General features: G+C 36.3%; 1 protein-coding gene across 1 annotated transcript in view; it reads right to left on the reverse strand.

Annotated features, from left to right (window-relative positions):
- The window catches only part of NKAIN2 (sodium/potassium transporting ATPase interacting 2), a 572,838-nt gene that overhangs the window by 257,564 nt on the left and 296,066 nt on the right, over window positions 1-19,208 (reverse strand). Inside the window, exon 3 of the mRNA XM_055714854.1 lies at window positions 10,334-10,414. Within this exon, the coding sequence (XP_055570829.1) occupies window positions 10,334-10,414 (81 nt within the window). The remainder of the gene's footprint in view (window positions 1-10,333; window positions 10,415-19,208) is intronic.

Here is a 19,208-nt window from a genome sequence, read left to right on the forward strand (position 1 = left end):
ATCAAATTCTACAGAGTTATCAAAGTTTACATTAGTTAATTCACTTATCCATATATCACAGATTGCTGCCTCTCAGTAGCAGTTTTGGAAATATTCCTTTCATTAGAACAAGAAAGGAAGAAAATGAAAATAAAAAATTACTAATATTTAAAAGTAATTATACATTTTTGAGGTAGCAATTTTACAGGAGGAAATACTAATTTCTGTTGTATCTCATAAAACTACATTGTATTATGTTTCTGGAAATATCTGTTTAAATGTTTAAGGAAATTTATCTAGTGAGCTCAAATTCTCTTAGGGCGCAGAAAGTATAGCAGGGCTCTGTGACTACAGTAGACATTCGCTCTGAAATATATGTGACAGTTTAAACATACTACTGTCTCCTTACCTTTTATTCATGTCTTCTCCAGGAGCTACTCACCTGCTTCAGTGCAAAGTTGTGTGTGTGTGTAAGAATTTATTTTATGTGGCTGCTTGGAGCAGCTTAAGATACACCTGTGTATTTTAGCCCAGAAATAGATCACGAACGTTTAAGTGCTTCAGTGCCTTGGCAGGGCTGTGGAAGTGGGACCCTCCAGCAGAAGGGCAAATGCAAATACAGCACATTATAAGATGATGAACCACTAGAAGAGAGGATTATCCAATGCGACCATTTTCAGAGCATGGCCTGATGGCCTGTCAGCTCCCTGCTACCACTGCAGTGGTGAGAAAGGAGTATAGCAATAATGACAGTGCACCGCTTGTTGGCTGCACTCACACTGTTCTATGGGATGGGCACAATATTAAACAGGCTCAAAAAAGGAGAGTGCTTCACAGCTCATGTTGCTTTCCTAGGTTCACTAAATGCTTATTCACGTGTGAAAAGATGCTGAAGGCAATACAGAATTTTTATTTCCTACTGGATTAACACTGGCATAATTTTCAGTTACATAAGGATCAGAATGATTTCCTTCAGAAATTCCAAGTAATATAAACCTCCTTGGAAACTGTATGGGCCTAGTGCTGCCTTGAAATTTCTGTTAGACCCCCTGGTTCACAAGATGGAGCTTATCTGATAGATTATAAATAGAAGGTCAATTATTTATTTATTTTTAGAGGAAAAGCAAATGTGGAGAAAGTATATACTAGCCATCACACATATACTTAGAAGAACAAACTGTTAAGGACTATCTTAAAGTATTGCATATGTACTCAGAAAGAATAAATACTAAAACAAAAAACTGATACCATGAGACACTGAAATGTAACTCAGCCTTAAAAAAGAGAACACATTTTCATATGTTTTCCTACATTCACAAAAGATGAACAGGTGCTTTGATAGACTCCCCAGCTTTCAACTATGGTAAATAACCCTTCAGCCCTTGTCCATAGCTGATCCAGAGCCTCATTTACACACCCATAGGAAAGGTACTGTCTGCAGCTGTGGTATTCTGAGCATCTGCTTCATTGGAAATAACTTTTGTCTTCTGAATTTTTCATTTTAAGAAAAAGCAACATTTTTTACACCAGTGCCTTAAACAATTGGTGAAATGTAATAGTGCACTATAGCATTCAGAAGTGATTTCCTTACAGAGCAGGACCAGGAAATGTTGCCCAATCAAAAGTAGGGGTTTGTGTCACTTGCTTATCCACCCTCATAGGGATGAGAAACATGGGGAAAATCTGATAAGAAAGTTGAGAAAATCCAGGCTTCATGAAGAATTTCAAAGACATAACACTAGTTTTTATTCTCCATGCCGTTTCCTATTTATTGATTTCCCCTTCTTATTCTGCTTCATCATATACTAAGCCTATGCACCATTTAAGACAGGCTTTATTTATATCATGTGTGTTTAGTATATGGCACCCTGATATCAAATTGGGGCCACTAGATGGTACTGCAATATAATTAATAAATATTAAAAAGTATTATTATAAAAATATATTTGGTTTTTATGCAATGTCTTGTCTGTAGCATTTGATAGACACAGAAATATCCATGGCACTGCCTTTAGATATACACTAAACCTTCCATGTAACTGTAACATATGCAGTTGTAAGGCATATGTTAAAATATGTGCTTACTGATCTTAACAATATAACTAAGGTACTTAATACATATATACACATATACATGCTACTTATACAATATTTACACACATATGTAAACTAGCACCTGATCAGTCACTACACTTACTCATTTTCATGTGGTCCTGTATTCAGTGCATGACAATTAGATTATGGGAAAAATGTGTATCAAAAGAAGCATGACCAGCAGGTGGAGGGACATGACTCTCCTACTCTGCTCTCATGAGTATACTCCCACCTGGAGTATTGCATCCAGCTCTGGGGCCCCCAACATAGACATGGGCCTGCTGCAACGAGTCCAGAGGAGGACCATGAAGATGATCAGAGGGCTGGAGCACCTCCCCTATGAAGACAGATTGTAAGAGTTGAGGTTGTTCAGCCTGGAGACCGGAAGGAGAGAAGGCTCTGGGGAGACCTTATAGCAGCCTTCCAGCACCTAAAGGGGGCCTACAAGAAAGCCGGAGAGGGACTTCTTACAAAGGCCCATAGTGATAGGGCAAGGGGCAATGGCTTTAAACTGAAAGAGGGTAGATTTAGATTAGATATTAAGAATAAATTATTTACTGGGAGGGTGGTGAGACACTGGCACAAGTTGCTCAGAGAAGCTGTGGATGCCCCATCCCTGGAAGTGTTCCAGGCCAGGCTGGATGGGGCTGTGAGCAACCTGGTCTGTGGAAGGTGTCCCTGTCCATGGCAGGGGGGTTGGAACTAGATGATCTTTAAGGTCCCTTCCAACCCAAACCATTCTATGATGTAAATCAATAAGCAGATGTATGTTTATGCATGAACTCAACATGAAATATATTTCAGAATTTAAAAGATAAACTTTGTTAAATAAGCAAAATCTATACCACCATATTCCACATTTTCCTATATTTTGATTTCCTATCACAGTTTGTTTCACCATTAAGGAGTTGAAAATTTCCACTTTTATATAAATGTTTTCCATCATATGCTATGTCTACAGTAATAAACAGTTTAAATTTTATAATCAGTTATCTTCTAGCTGGTAAAGATCTTGAGTTTTAAAAATTGCTGCAAAACTAAATTATCTGAAACCATAAGCATGCTTAATAGTATCTACCCATGAAACTACTCTCAGAATAACCTAACACTGCTGGTTGCCAGCACTATTTTCAATTTTCATCTGTTAGATATATGATCAAGCATGTCAAATCTGCCCTGAGTAATAGAAGGGAAGAAATAAAGTCATTTACTTAAAACATTCTGATAGCTATTTATCTGAAAACCCTGGTCAGATTTACCGCTCAAAGGCATTTACCTACAAAGTTAACCAGATGCTTTGAGTTGAAAACTAATTTAATTTCTCTGTTATCTTAACAGGACATCTGTTAAAACAACATCCAAGGAAGGTAATATGTTCAAAATTAAACATCCTGCAGGTTGTTTTATTAGAGTATGTGCAACATTGACATTTAACTGTTAACAACCACTGCCTCACAAAAATAATTAGTAGATGTGGAATTAAAGCAGTGTAACAATTACCTAATGGACACTAAGTAATGTAGAATGATTGTGTAACTGGTGTAAGTTCAGTCTTGTTGCCAAGTTCTTTGTTATGTTACAACTGAGTTATACTGGAGATGAATGGAATGAACCGTTTCTTCTGTTTCTTTCTTTCAGCAGCTTCATCTAAGTATCAAACTGTCCCTTTAAAATTAGAGTATATTAGCTGCATAAAGTCTTCAGCACTCATAGCCAGCATGTTTTTTAAGCATCATGAGTGACAAGCTATGCAAATAATATCCGGAGGTAATTTGCATTATTGTAGTTAATTTGCATATGGATAAAAACTGCACTTCAGAGCAAGTAGGTATCAATCCAAGCAGTGGTATGTGAAAGTCAGATATATAGGTGGATGCATTGCTTGCCAATGATGGGATATTCAAGTGGAAAAATACTACGAGGTGGCTGTTTCTAGTTGATCCTTATAACTTTGCTGGATAAGATGGTGGGGATAGATGAGAATGGTAGAAGGAAACCTCCATATGCAGGGCTGACATTAATGTGTCTGTTGGCAGGAGGTGCTATGACCATTGCTGCATTAGTGTCATCCAATGGAGAAGGAAAAGAGAGAGGATGGACTGCACTACAGCCACTAGAAGTCAGCCATATCTGGCTAATCCTGGACCAACACCTCAGGTCAACAAGGGAAAGGTGGACTTACCAGTGGTGAAAAATTGTTAATACATTAATGTGACCTGTGGGTGTATTTCTAAACTGCTCATTTCCTCCTTAAGATCTTCTGCATCAGATGCTCTCCCATAGTCCAGGCTGGTTGCTGAGCCCAGCTGGAGGCAGGAGAATGGATTAGCCATATCCTGAAGTCCCTTCTGGCCTTAACTATGAACCAAAACTATGAGTCTGAAGACACTGATTTTAATTACAGCACACACTGACAGTTGGGTAATCCTGCTAACATAATTTCTTACATTTGTCTTTATTTACTCTGCTTTCCTGATGTGGAAAACAGTCAAACTTCCAGTTCAGCTACACAGTGGGTAATACTTGCGGATAATAAACCAGCAGCAAACTCTCTCCCTAAACCTTCTTTTCATTTCCCCAGTAGTTCCACTGCACTCCCAGAGCTGTCTATCAGTTCCCTATTAGTTACTGGGGAGACTTCACCAAGTTTTGGTTAAACCTTCTCATTCATACTTACCTCAGCAGGAAAGGGGAAGAATTACATATTTTCATCATTTCATTTGACTGCAAGTTTTTTATGCAAGGTTTTCAGCATTTCCTTAAAGACAATATCAGGCAAATTAAATGTTGATATAAATCATAATGTCTTTGAACTAAAGAATAATAATTCTTTTTGAATTGTATTACTACTTCTTACAGATAACAAGGATAACTTTCATCTTTCTACATTTTCCTTAAGATACTATATAGCTTTACATATATGTGAGGATTATGCATTTTTCTTCCACAGTAAAGCATGTAAAATTGTGAAAAGTGAACTGATTATTTAATTACATGATAATTGGCTTTTTTATTGTGAGGAGCAACAAGATGTGTGGTTGGAAATACAAATTCAACTACAGAAATGACAAAAAGAAAGCTGAAGCACTCAACATCAGTTAAAAGCATATAGGGGGTGTTAGAAAAGATGTAGCATGACTCTTCTCAGAGGTACGTAGTGAAAGATTAAGAGGCAATGTCACAGGTTTTAGCACTAGAAATTTCAACTGCATATCAGGAGAAAATTTTTCACAATGAGAATGGTTAAGAACTAGAGAGGTTGTGAAATTTCCATCCTTAAAGACTTTTAAAACTCGACTGGCTAAAACCGAGCAACCTGATCTAACTTTGAAGCTGGTGCTGCTCTGAGCAGAGGACTGGATTAAGAGACCTTGAGAGGTCTCTTCCAACACAAATTAGTCTGTGATTTTGTGGGTCCAAGTTATCTTATATTTGCAGATATTTGGGGTGAGTAGGAGAAAATGTGTTCAGAAACATTTGATTTTCCTTAAAACTTCTGGCAGAAAACAATCTGAATCCATATTTTCCTTTAGTTTACATTTTAATAGGTACAATATATTCAGTTCTTTTTATCATATTGAATAATTTCAATTTTAAATGTGTATTTTTTTTAATCTTTCCTATTCTTTCCTGTTCCTCCTGTTGCAGCTCAGGACAATATAGGAAAGGAAGTAACCTCGTTTGAATGCAAGTAGCAACAATTCTTTTAAAGAACAGTAGCTTCTAACTCAGATCTGTAGAATGAGTGCTAAAATAATGAGGAACTGCACTTTACACATGGTGAGCTATTGCCACTGTGCTTAGGGTTCTTAGGTGCCACAGTTCTGTACATAAGCTTTCATAGTTCTACCTGTCTTCAGAGCAGAGTTGAAGTACAGGATTTATTTGTATGAAGTATGGAAATTAATTACGTAATGGCCAATAAGGAGAAAACAAAATATGTAATGGCCACACACAGTAAGAAAAGCACAATTATTATTTTTTTCCTTGCCTCTTTAATAAGTTTTTTCTGACTGCTGCAATACAAGGAGTAAGACCCAGTATGGCAGCCTCACTCAATTCCCAAACCTGGTTCATCTCTAAGATAGGCAATGCTGTACAGAGATCAAGGAAAGTATCATGAAAAAGAAAAAAATACAGTTGCAACTGCATAATTAAAAGCTATATAAAAATTATTTTACAGAGAGATTTAAATTATGCTTATACAAGCAATCTTAATTCTGGCACTTCTTGATACTGGAGCATCTGACTTTCAAACACCTAATTTTTGTGTCAAAAGATACATAAGTACAACCTTATGATTTAATATATTAAATGTAACCTTTGTATGTTATTAGGTATAGATAACGAAGATGTCAAGAATGCCACACAAATAGAAATGAAGTCAATTTTGACAGTTAAAGCAAGTTTTTAAAAAGTATGTTCTTGGTCACATTAACATAGTACTGTAGGGACTACAGCAAAGCTATACTGGAGCTCAGCCAGGCAGCAGTGAGAGAACTCCTCTATCTGGTCACACAAGATATGGGGCTGCATACAAGGAGAATGAAAAGTACCGGCACAAAGCTGGAACCATGTGCAGCAAGGGCTGCTTCGGTTCCTGAACCCCAGCTGGTCCCCCTTGTCCAGTCCCCCAGGTCCAGCCTCTGTCTTGATTTCCAGTAGCTGACAGCAGTTTCTCTACACTCCCATACTTGTCAAGGCACCAGCACAAACTCAGCCATGTATTTTTTTCAATGAAAAAATATCTATTAATTTTAAACTAAAATTGGGAGTTTGGTAGTTCTTATTCTGCTTCTATTCTGCTTGTAGGACCCTCAGACATCATTAGGGGAAGCTTTTAAATGCCCTGAAGCAAAAGTGCCGTCTCCATTACATGGACATTTTCAGCACTATTTTTACTAAGGCTTTTTATTCAGAGGGTGCAGCTGAATTCCATAGAAGTAAATGGAAATTTTGGCTGAAGAAAATAGTAAAAAATGCTAAACAGACTGTTAACTTTGTTTGGGGTTTGGGGCATTTTTTTTAATTTTTTTTTTTTTTTTTTAGTTCCAAGATAGTTGAATCTAGTTCCTTGTGTATTTACTTGATATATTTAAACAACGAATTGAAATATTAAATTTTCTCAGAGATGCTATTATGTTTTCCTTTTTGTTTCACTAGTGTACTTCAGATGTACCTCATTCAAGACAAGAGGTCATGCTTTTTGTATGTTCCATTTGCTTAGCTGCAGGCCAAAATAAAACTACTCCTGAAAGGCCTACTTTTACTGATTATGGCACTCACCAGCATGCAAAAAACACAGATTAATTAAATATTATTGAGGAGTAATACTGAAAAGTAAATCTGAGAAGTGGGTCTTCTAGACATTCATTCACAAATCCAAGCAACAATCAAGGTTAAGAACAAGTGATTGCACTTCCTCCTTGTCACAAAGACATAAATATTCCAGCTTGCTGTGAAAAAGTTTCAGCAAAGACAACCATGCCTCAAGGACAGAAAATACTTAGTATGATGCCATTTCCACAAGATATATATGATTTTAATGGTGTATAATGCAAACAGATTTGCATGGCCATTCACTAATAATCCTTGAGCCTCCTCAGTCTCTTCAGAGATGATTACCTCATCATTCTAAGAATTTCTGAGTCTTTGCAGGCCTGTTTCAGTGTAATAAGGAGAAGTTATAAAAATGTCATGACCTCCACCCCCACAACTAAAATAAAAAAGGATGAAGCTAGGAAGCCTTTTGTAATAAGGTATATTAACAACTGAAATACATCCTCTCCATTGTATTAGCAGGTGAAAATGGAAAAATTGATGCATGTACAGGTAGAATAAAAGCTGTTCTCAAAACTTTAAAAAAAACCTTTCTTTCTTTTATTTGGTAGAAAGCTAGAAATTATATATATAAAAATAAACTATACCCAGCTGAACTATTATTAGGCTGTAATTTTAACTTATCAATTCCTAAAGCCATGCTGTGCAGGATCCTCTCTCATGGTTTACAACCTCAGAGGCATCTCTCTGGTACTTACCCAAAGGTTATTTTTTATTCTCTATTTAGAACCAGTTTAGACCCAGAGCTTTTCTCAACGTTCTATGTGCCAATCCAAACACAAAAAAATACACAGGAGTATCATAACAGATTTGAAGTTACAGTTACTCCCAGATAAAAATATAAATAATAAAGAAGATTCAGTGCAAGACATATGAATGTGACTGAGAGGCATAAAACTTAAAATGATCTATTTTGTGAGATACCTACATCTATAAAATGGTTGGAGCCTCTGAAGGTGTAGAACAGGAAGATAAGTTTTATCCACCCAGACAGTTGGGTATCTTTCCATTAGACACATATTTCTGGGTCCTAGGTCTTGCAGAAGATTTGGTCATTTAGGGAAGTTTTGACATACCCTTTGTACTTGAAAGGGAGAGTGATGTCCCATGTGTGAATGAAATCTTTTGTCAATGAGTCAATCTGTACCTATTTCTTAAATCTATCTTTTCCTTTTCTCCCTCTTTATCAGTGCTGTTGGTCTGAAAAACCAGCTGAAGTGGAAAGAATATACTCCACTGGGTACGTCAACGTAGATCATATCAGTGGAACAAATAATACCTCTAAAGGCTGAATAAAATTTTTAACTGCATCCAAATATAAGCCTGAAACCATATGGCTGGTTGGGAAACACTCTAGATGACACAGCCCTAGACTTCAGAAAAAATCAGTTCCAGGTTTAGATACTGCTTTTGGTCTATCTTTATTCCAACTACCTCTTACTAGTGTTCTTAAGCTGTTTTTACACTTAGTAAAACAGTGCTCAAACAGCTGCTTCTCCTTTCTGCTTTCTTTCCCACCCTGTTTCACCTCCCCAGACACATTAATCGTCCCAAAATTTACAAGTTTGGGAATGCAGGTGGCTGAAACAAGCAGGTGGAAAGAGGGGGGATTGGGTTGAGTATAATTGTACAAGAGGTACCGGGTTTGTTATACACATTAGTTAACTTAGTAATACAAAAGAATTTTAACCAAATAAAAGATAATATATGCAAGTTCTTTTATTTACTATGTGTTTGCCAAGCTTTTAATGACATTGGGCCTATCTGAAATTTTAAAATCCAGGAAGTGCAATGTTTTATCTGCAGAAAATTACTTCACACTATCAGGAAATGAGATTCTTATCCTTTTGAAGAAATAGTATACATGGGGATGAAATATCCCTGTCTCCAGGGTTTTTGGTTTTTTACTTTGGGGGCAATATGAAAGAAAATACAGGTAAGGAAGTATCCTTGCCTCATTTATTCTGACTATAATTGTGTTTAACTTGCTGCATGGTAACATACCAGCAACTCACAAAGGATCTGAGCATTACATCTGTAATTTACAGTTCGCTAAACTCCCTTTAATCAGGAACAGTAATTAAATATCTGCATCAAGAAGAGAATGTGATCTCTTTCACACATGAGATTCTCCTTGATGGTCAGTTCGCACCACTGTAAGCATAACTCAGCATGGGCAGCAATATTTAGACTCAGCTGAAGCTTATTACTTTAACAATTTGTTACCACTGCTAATCTTTTATCCTGCAAATTGCCAGCCTTCTGGGAACACCTTAGTAGGAGTTTTGCTCCGCGATGTTGGTTTGAGTCCATTACCAACTGTAACTTTATTGTTACCACTTACAGTGTCAATAAAACCCCATAAATTCTAATTCTTAGGAAAATGTATTTTTCCTATGCATTTTGATGGTGTATAAGTGTTCAATCATAACATTCCTACAAGAAGCACAGTTAAAAAAACCTGCTGTAGCCAAATGGCAATCTATTCTGGCACCTAAGTTTACATTTTAATGTAATGAAAGACACCTTGTTTTACAATTAGTATGCCATGGATCCCTGAAAGGAATCCAGCTAAGTAACAGCAAGCTAAATGGTACAATAAATATTTTTTACCCTTGAGATAGCAATCTTTTGTATTCATGAAATCACAGAGGTGAAATTTGCATTGCGGAATTACTGAGCGGGAAAAAGACATCATTTTCTTCAAAAACATATATGCCATTATTGTTGTGGGCATTAGAAGCTATATGCTCATTACTGTCTAGGTTAAAAATTTCTAACATAACCAGAATAGTCCAAATTTTGATCATATTACCCTCATTCTAATAACACTAAGAGGATGAGTGAAACACAACAAGTCTTTCAACTGGGGCCTGTTAACAAAGTGCTGATGGCTTAAATGTATCCAGTGGTAAATTACCTTTGAAAGGTCCCCAGCCTCCAAATAGAAGCAGATAACAAACACATTCCATGTAACCCAAAGGACCAGCCAGACAGCATACTGCAGAAAGGAAGAGAGAAACAGTGCGTTAATGATTTCACTATCAACTAAGTTAAATTTAGTTCATTAGACCAGTAATTCAATCCAAAACAAAACCAGATTATAAATATGGAGCATATGAATAAAAATGTTACATATAAAAGAGAATTAAGAATAAATTCTTCCGTTTCACAGACACAATCTAGAGTGAACTAGTGAGTACTCAGTCATAGCAGAATATCTGTTTCTGAGAAAACAGTTGAGAGGCCTGATATTTGAATTTAAGACTAATCTGGATCTCTTATTTCTGTTCAAATGGGGAACATGCAATATCAAGAGAGGCATGTAACATGAATTACGTGTGAGAAGTGCAGAGCTGTTTATTCAAATAGTTATTGAAACATAATTTACTAAATAACAAAATCTAATTGATTTAGGCACTAGATTCTGCAACATTTTGGATTTAGTCTCAAGAAACTAAAACTATATATACAACCTTAAGAAAATAAACATATATATATAGGTTATTTTGCAGCATTTCTGCAAAATATGGAGGGATTTGCTCATGACATCTCCAAAACATGGTTCATAATTATTCAACACTCTCAGGAGTAGACTATATTTTAAATTGCCAGTTTCTTTGGGTTCATTTTTGGTTTTGTTTTGTTTTACAGTGTATAGCAGAAGTATTCATGCTTAAGCAATAACAGTTCATTGGTGGTTGCCAAACTTAGTCACATATTTGATGTGAGTAATGCAGTACATGTTTTCTCTCCTGTCCACTACTTTGTTTCTTTTTTGTATTCATAAGACCTTATGTGTTAGGATGGGAAACTACATTTCCCTGCTGTAACGCTGGAGCATCTTGTATAATAAAGTTTGACCTGCTGTGCTACTCTTATCTAATGTGCTTGAGAGCTTCCCTTGACAAATTATTCCATCATCTAATAAACCTTAGGATCTACAAATGTTTTTCTAATGGCTATTGTAGCTATCCTCTAGTTGTTCACAATTCAATTCTGCATGCTTGATAATTTCATTCCACACACCTACAGCACTGCACATGTGTGAAACACAACAGAGACACAACACTATTCCCTACCTGTTTTAGCTGAGGGGTATTTCCTTTCTTTCATATCACCAACCCGTTTCTCTCAAGTATTTAACTTACTCTTGTTTTGTTGTCTTTCCTCCAAACTGTACTGATTAAATTTTATTAAATTACTTTCCAAATCAGGAAACACTGTTTTCTGCACACATCTGCATTATATCACCTTCCAAATAAGCAAACAATATTTTTGACTTAACACTAACCGCCTCTTACAAAAATATAGGACAAACCATTGTTTGTCATGAACGACAATCTCATTCTCTAAATTGAGTGACAACTTATGTAGAATGCTTCTTGCATTTCTTTTAAAAGTGCTGTTTTGCATCAGATTGTCTATCATTCAACATGCCTTTTTCTATTCAGTCTTCTAGATCCTGTGAAAACAATACAACTCTGTCCTTTCTTGGGAGATCTAAACTGAGACTATATCCAACATGAGTAAGATTTAGGCCTCTTTCAATTTCTTATTTTTATAGATAGCCAAATAATTACCAACCAACTTAGCTATTAGGTAGGCCATGTACAGATTTTAAAGAATTATGATAAATATTGTTTTGGACTAATGGAAGCTAACACAGTTTTAAAGGTTCAAACTGCTTTACACAGAAGTAATTTTAGGTAAAGCATGTAGGTTACATATATTTTATAGGACAGGTCTTTCTGGCCCATAGATATGGTCACAGATCATAGATTTGTTTGGGTCAGAAGGGATGCTCTGAGGTCACTTGGTCCAATCTCTGCTCAAAGCATGACCAGCGTAGATCAAGTTGTGCAGATATTTATCCAGTTGAGGTCTGAATAACTCCAGGAATGGAGATTTCATGGCCTCTCTAATGCATATCTACTCTTTAAGCACAGGCTGCTCATAAAGCTTTGGAAAACAGGAACTTAACATGGTAATAACACTCTCTTTCTTTTCCTTTTTTTTTTTTTTTTTTTTTTTTTTTTTTAACCCAGCTCTGAGATATTAAGTATATTCAGCATTTTATTTTCCTGGAGTTTGCTCATGGTACACCTAGCTTTGCATGTAACATGGAGCATTATAACTACCAGAACAAGAACAGTAAACATTATTCAAGATTCAATAAATTTAATTTGGCCTTTTTTCTAACTTTGCAGCATTTTAGCTTGCTGCTTTTAGCACATTATTTTAATAACTTAATGTTATATACGAATATACGTATACTCTGATGTAGTTAATACAAGTATTCCATCTGACAAACAAAGGTAATTGGATTTCTTACAGTGAAAATTCTAAATAATACATTAGATTGTTTTCCCAAAGAAATAAGACTTAAGCAGCAATATCCTTTAAACAAAATAAGACTTAAGCAGCAAATCTGTTCCCTTGAAATAACTTCTGTGATCCTAAAGAATTTTAAATGAACTGGACAAAAGACTAGAAGACTCAAAGATAATATTTCACAAAAGTTTCAGGAAAATAGGCCTACAAATGGGAAGATACACTCTATTAAGTTACAAGACCATCTTTTATCCATCAACACAAAGGGGAAAAATATGTGGGAAAGAGCCACTGGAAACTAGGTTTCATTAGATCTGTTGTTCATGGCACAGCTTGTTACATTGCATGTAAGCAACAGCTGATTAAAAAGACTCCCTTGCACACACATCCAGCAAAACACTGGAAGGCACTCCAAGGCACTTGGGAGCTGCTTGTCCCAGCAGAGACCTTTATGCTTAACACAGAGAAGTGAATCTTTTCCACTGTTTAGGCTATCACCAAAAAAATGACAAATTTATCTGACTTTTAGATACACTCTTTTAACAAGCATCTGCAGATGAACTACAAGATTTTAAAAATGTCTTAAAAGTATGTTTTAAATTGATTCCTTTTGAACTGTTATATTAAGTGATTGCTGTCTGAATTCTGTGAATAAACACTGAGTATAATTGTCTTGAAATACAAGGATGCTTTTGCTTCCCACTGCTTATTTAAGATGCTTCAGATCTAGCACATCTTTTATCTCCAGATCGCATGCCGTCATAAATGCCTCTTGTTGCCTATGTGCTTCAGCAAATTGTTGCGGAATTCATCTCTGAGGGTCTATGACAATGAACAAATCCCTCTGGTACTCTCTTTTATATGTATCTAATTAGAAATACATTTAATAAGAGTTCTTCAAAGGTCTATAACTGTATTTTTTGGTCCTATGTGTGGGAGTTCAAGACAGCTGCGTTATCTGACAGAAGCCACCACAATGCGGTAGCAGTCACATATCAACAAGACAAGAACCTTGATGAACACATGTTTGACCAAGCAGGAGATACCATCAGGAGGCATAGCAATGACAACACAGCTTATTATTTTTATGGAAATCTGCACTGGAAAGGGGAATAACTGGAAGGTTAAGACTGAAGATTTAAATACTTACTATTTTGCAAGGTTGTAGCAATCGGTAGAAGTTATTATTTGGTAAAATAAATTATATAAACACAGCTCATATCTAGAATAGAGTAACCATTCTTCAAGTAAACATGAATTTATAACACTCTACAAAGAATTATGAGAAGAATTACCTGCTTTATGATTTATTGATACTGTATAGTTACAGGTTTGAAAATTTGCTATGAATCATCACAAATTCATATAGGATGTCTTTTTTTTTAGGGAATGGGAACTGAAATATTAAAGTTCTTGTAACAGTAGTAAGAATCCATACATCTCTCTTCACAGTTCTCTCAAAGTTGGTTAAGTCGCATTATCTCCATTTTACTAATAGGGAAACTGAAGGTCAAAGAAATCAAATTAATTCCACAGCCCAATAGAAAAATGATCACAAGGGCACAGGAACCAATGGTCCAGGTAACCTACTAGTGTCCTTGATATAAACCTAGTCACCAGAACTCACATTTAATATTTTTGTTGTCACTTTACCTGAAAGAGAAATATGTCCCATACCTTTTGAGCATAAATAGTGAGTGACTCTGACAGCTATGAGCATTTGAAATTTAAGCCTTCCCCCAACTCCCCCCCCCCCCACACCCCCCCGAACTTTACATGATATTTCTCTTGCTCCCAAATTCTTTCTGGATATGTGAGTCAATTGCAATCACATTTGACTGAGGGATACAAGGGCTCCAGATCTACAAGATATTACCTCGTGCAACTCAAAGAAATTTAATTGTTGCTGCGATTAGTGACTTGCGACTTCTTTTTAGAATTGTACACAATTTTAGTTTCAGATTCTTCTAAATATTATGCCCTAATATCATGCTCCATTCAGGAAAAAGAAGCTGAGTGTTTCTAAAATGATAGTTACTACATTTGCCATAGCAATTAAAAATGTGATTGCTTATGCTATTTGGGCAGCAATACTTGAGTTGTTCAAAGATTACCTTGAGCCCAGTATGTCTGGGAAGAGCACCACTTTCCAGTAACATGGTAACAACTGTCCACAGTTATCACTATCTTTGCTTCTAAATTTATTTTCCCATGATTTCCTGTCTGTGAAGATACATCACTTTGAAATACAATTTTCAAACTTATCTTTTCCCCATCAAATCTGATAACAAATGAAATTCTGAATACTTGGCACCAACATACTATGTAAACTTAACGATAACATTCAGCTAATTTTTGAGATGCCTACAGCTCTTGTTACCTTCGAAAAGCCCCTCTGAAATAGAAACAACTATTTGGTGGAGTCAGCTGTTCCTGAACAGCAAAGTCCATGATTTAACTGTCATAACCTGTGGTATTGCCTGTTCAAACCTCTTCAGCACCAAACAGCAAAAGTTCTGCCTCTTGTTTCCGTCTTCCTGGAACCTCACCTGAACTGCTCTGGGGAGACGTCAATTTGAACTGGCAATGTCAGCAGTCTGCAGGGTGAGTTCATGTAGCCACTTAGTAGCCATCCTCTAATTTAATCATCTCTGCACATTTTTCTCTTTCCTTCCTATTCCCATTTCCTGAGGCATTCCCCTGAGAGCTGATGAGGGTGTGGGCAGCACACTGTGGTGGAAGGTCCAGCTCTAGAAGCCAGCAGTAGCCACACCTCAGCAGGAAGCCTTCAGAGCAGAGCAGGATCAGAAACCACATCTGACTCCAAAGAGGAATCAGGAGCTAAATTCATGCCCAGGAGAGATTCAGTTATTGAATGCATGAGGACCAGCTGTTTTAAGCAGAACTACTGCTCTCAGCAACCTAACACAAAGAGCAACCGTGCTCTGCTGTTAATGATCCAGTGAAAGTTTCCTTGCCCAGCATTTACCTACAGGTCTCAATGGTAGACAGCTCAGGGCCAAAACCAGTAGCATTGACAACAAACAATAACTTTCTTGGCAGCAGAGGGCTTTGTGCAACCAGTTAAACTTCGATAAATGTTCATTCACTTTCTTGAATGTACTGGGAAGCTCTTGCAGAATAACATAATACTCTGGATGTTTTTCATTGCTTGTAGGTTGCCGCAGCGTGTAGCTTGAAGTAGTTTTGCTTGGCTGAATTCTTCATATTGTCAGGACTTGCACCTTTTCTTGCCTCTTTTTTAAAAAAATATTTTTAATCAAACATAGTTATAGTGTCAGAGCACTGTCCATCTTTGTGAGTTTCTGTTTCTAAGTGAATGTGAATTGATTTTGTATGATCCATTTTAGAGTTGGATTTTTCTGTCTCAAATTGCAATGATGGTCTAGTTTTTCTGCTTGTGGTTATCAGCGAAATTTTAACACTTTTGCATTGTGAGTCCTTGGCTCTTCAGCCTTTCCTCAGTCACAAAGTATACATATGTTCTCCTTCACTTTGCTCCCTCAGGTAAAAAAAATTCTCTGATATTTTACTTCATTTACATTACACCTCAATAATTAGTGTCCTCTGCAAAACTGACTGAAAGCTGCAAAACTGTCAACTACATGAAAACTGGTCACTACCAAACAGAAAGTTACTGTTGGTTTGGGTTTTCACTCCTGAGCAATACTTCTTGCAGATCTAGAGGAAGTACTGCTTAAAATTTCTTCCCAGATGCTTCTGTACACCCAGTGGCTATGTATAAACTTTCGAGCTCCTTGGGCTCAGTTATAAGCTCCGATTTTGTATAGGAGTATAGTAACTCAATTTTCCCCTTAATTTGTGTGGGAAGGATTCATAAGCATCAAAGGCAGGAAGAAAGCTGAGGCACATTCTGGTCGGGTCACAAACGGATGGAGGGACAGCCCACAGCCCAGCACATTGCTGTGATGTGCAGTCACTGCTCAGTCTACTCACAGCCAGGAGTTTACAGCTTGGGATGTACTCACTGGGCTCCTTTATTAATTTAGCTGCTTCTGGTTTGTTTCCATTTTCGTGTGTGCCAGATTTATGCTGGGCTCAGAACACACAGCATAGATGTATTTTTTTCTGAAGACATAGCTCCAACTCCTTCTGCATAAAAGAATCTGGATTTCTACAGAGCATATTACTTGCTGGAGTGGTATCCATCTGCCCACATTTTGATGTCTGCAATGCAGATGTCCTCCTCTGAGCAGTGTCTAGATTCCTGTTACGGTCATTTGCAAACAAAAGGCACTTCCAGGGATCAGTTAATTTCTCAGTGTCTGACACAGGTCACTCCACCCTTGCTGTCTGGAAAGCTAAACTCCTTCAAGGCAAAATTCCCAGTGTCACAGAGCCCATTAAAAATCTTGCACTCGTGACATCAAAAATGAGATAGAAACTCTGTACTACACTGTTCAGATACGCACCTCCTTTTTTTACACATAAACAAAAAGAAGTAAGCGATTTAAATGTCACCAGTGCAAACTATTCCCAAAGGACTGCTGAAGAGATATTTTCTGAGAACAAATGTCTCTTGTATCCTGCACACACTGATAGTCCTTTAATGCTTAAGCTTGAGTCATTCATTTGTTCATTTTCTGCTTCTTGGCTTCACAGCTTTTTAGGTTTCAGTGGAAAAAACTGAGAGAAGTGCTAACATGGCAGCTGCTTTTGGGTACTGCATCACTTTAGTTTGCTTTTCAGCTTCTGCTTCAGTGTCCAACTGTACCTTCTTAAAATATTACCCTAAACACTAAATGACAAACCTCCATTCCAAAACCCATGAACAAATCAGGAGACATATCAGCCCATACATACAGCATTTATAAGAAAGATACATAATATTTCCTCAGTGTAGTGACTTTATTCTTAATAAATAACGATTTATTTTCATATGATGCTATAAGGGTGAATGGCCAAAATGTAAAAGAACACAGAAATACATAACTTATATTTTAGCATTGTTCAGTCAATCTACTACATTACACTAGGTTGTTACAAATATTCTAGATCCCCAAAGATCTAGATAGTATACAGAAAGTATTCTGTAACTAAGGGCTTACTTTAAAACATCTTTTCTTTAAAAAGGCAGTATTTCTGCCATTTTCCTTACAAATGGGGAGCAGAGAATTTTTTTCTTGTAATCTCAAATTCTTTTCTTTTTTCTTTTTTTTTTGTTTTGTTGGTTAGTTTTGGGATTTTTTTAGGTTTCTCTTGCATCTGTATGTTAAAGCTCATGACCTTTATAACAAAAGTGCATTTTATATACTCGAGAACGTAATGTAAGGCAGAAATTTTAACAGGACATAACTATTCAATCTTTTTGACTTAGGAGTAGAGATTTAATTGGTTTGGCTTCACTCATCATTCAATTCCTGTATTTCTTTTGATCACACCTTTGTTATGAAACATTTGCCAGCAGGAAGCAACTTCAAATATCTGAACAGTCAATTTACTATAACACAGCACATATCCACCCAGCTGCTGACACATACATATACATGCATATATTCACAAATGGATTAATATTTTTCCTCTTACACTACTTTCCTAGTTTTTTCAGCATCCTTTCTTTTGTTTGTGGGAGAGATTGTAAAGTCTCTCAAAATAGAAATGACTAATTAAATGTAATGGGAAAATTATAAACAGATCATTCTCAAATAGAGCTCAAAATGCTTTCTTTATATTAGAAGTCTAGTCATACATCTATTTTTCAAGACATAACTGGAGATGGTCAGGTAATAGTAAAGCTTAAAATAGTGCTGTTTTGATCTTCTATGTCTCTGCTTCAATTCCAACATGAATCTACCAGGTTATACCTCAAATGCTGTGAGTACTAGAAATCAATGCTATACAAGATCTAAAAACCTGAAATAATGGCTTTAAAATGGCACTATTTTTTGAGCCGTTCTTATCAGCTGTTAAATTCATATTATTGTTGGCATAGAAAAAAAGATAGAAATTAAAATGATGTGATTTTGGAGGTCATTTGGTTCTTCAATGCAAAACCTAGAAGTATTTAAAAAGAAATTTTCGAAATCCTGCCTTCTACACCATTTTTAAGACACTAAACATTTCAAGCCCTGGATTTCCTTAAGAGTTTGTATATAGTGGTCAGTGTAGAAATTGCATTCACAAGAATTCAAACGAACTTCTATGGTTATTTTTTATTATTAAATCTCAGGGGGAAATTGCAGGAATTGTTGCTGTAAAATTTCACTGTAACCACAGAATATTTTACTAGTGATTTACCAATTAAAAGAAACATGAACAAGATCACTGGCTAGTATAAACTCCTACTGCTTTATTCAAGGCTTTATCTAAGAATGACTCTTGTTATGGTATGAACCCAATGCAAAAAAATCCCATACATTTAACAGAAATGTGATAGGTGGAAGAACGGTCTTGCATGTACAAGTCTGCCTCAATTGTTA

Source organism: Falco cherrug, chromosome 6 (assembly GCF_023634085.1).
Source record: "Falco cherrug isolate bFalChe1 chromosome 6, bFalChe1.pri, whole genome shotgun sequence".
NCBI classification, from domain to species: domain Eukaryota; kingdom Metazoa; phylum Chordata; class Aves; order Falconiformes; family Falconidae; genus Falco; species Falco cherrug.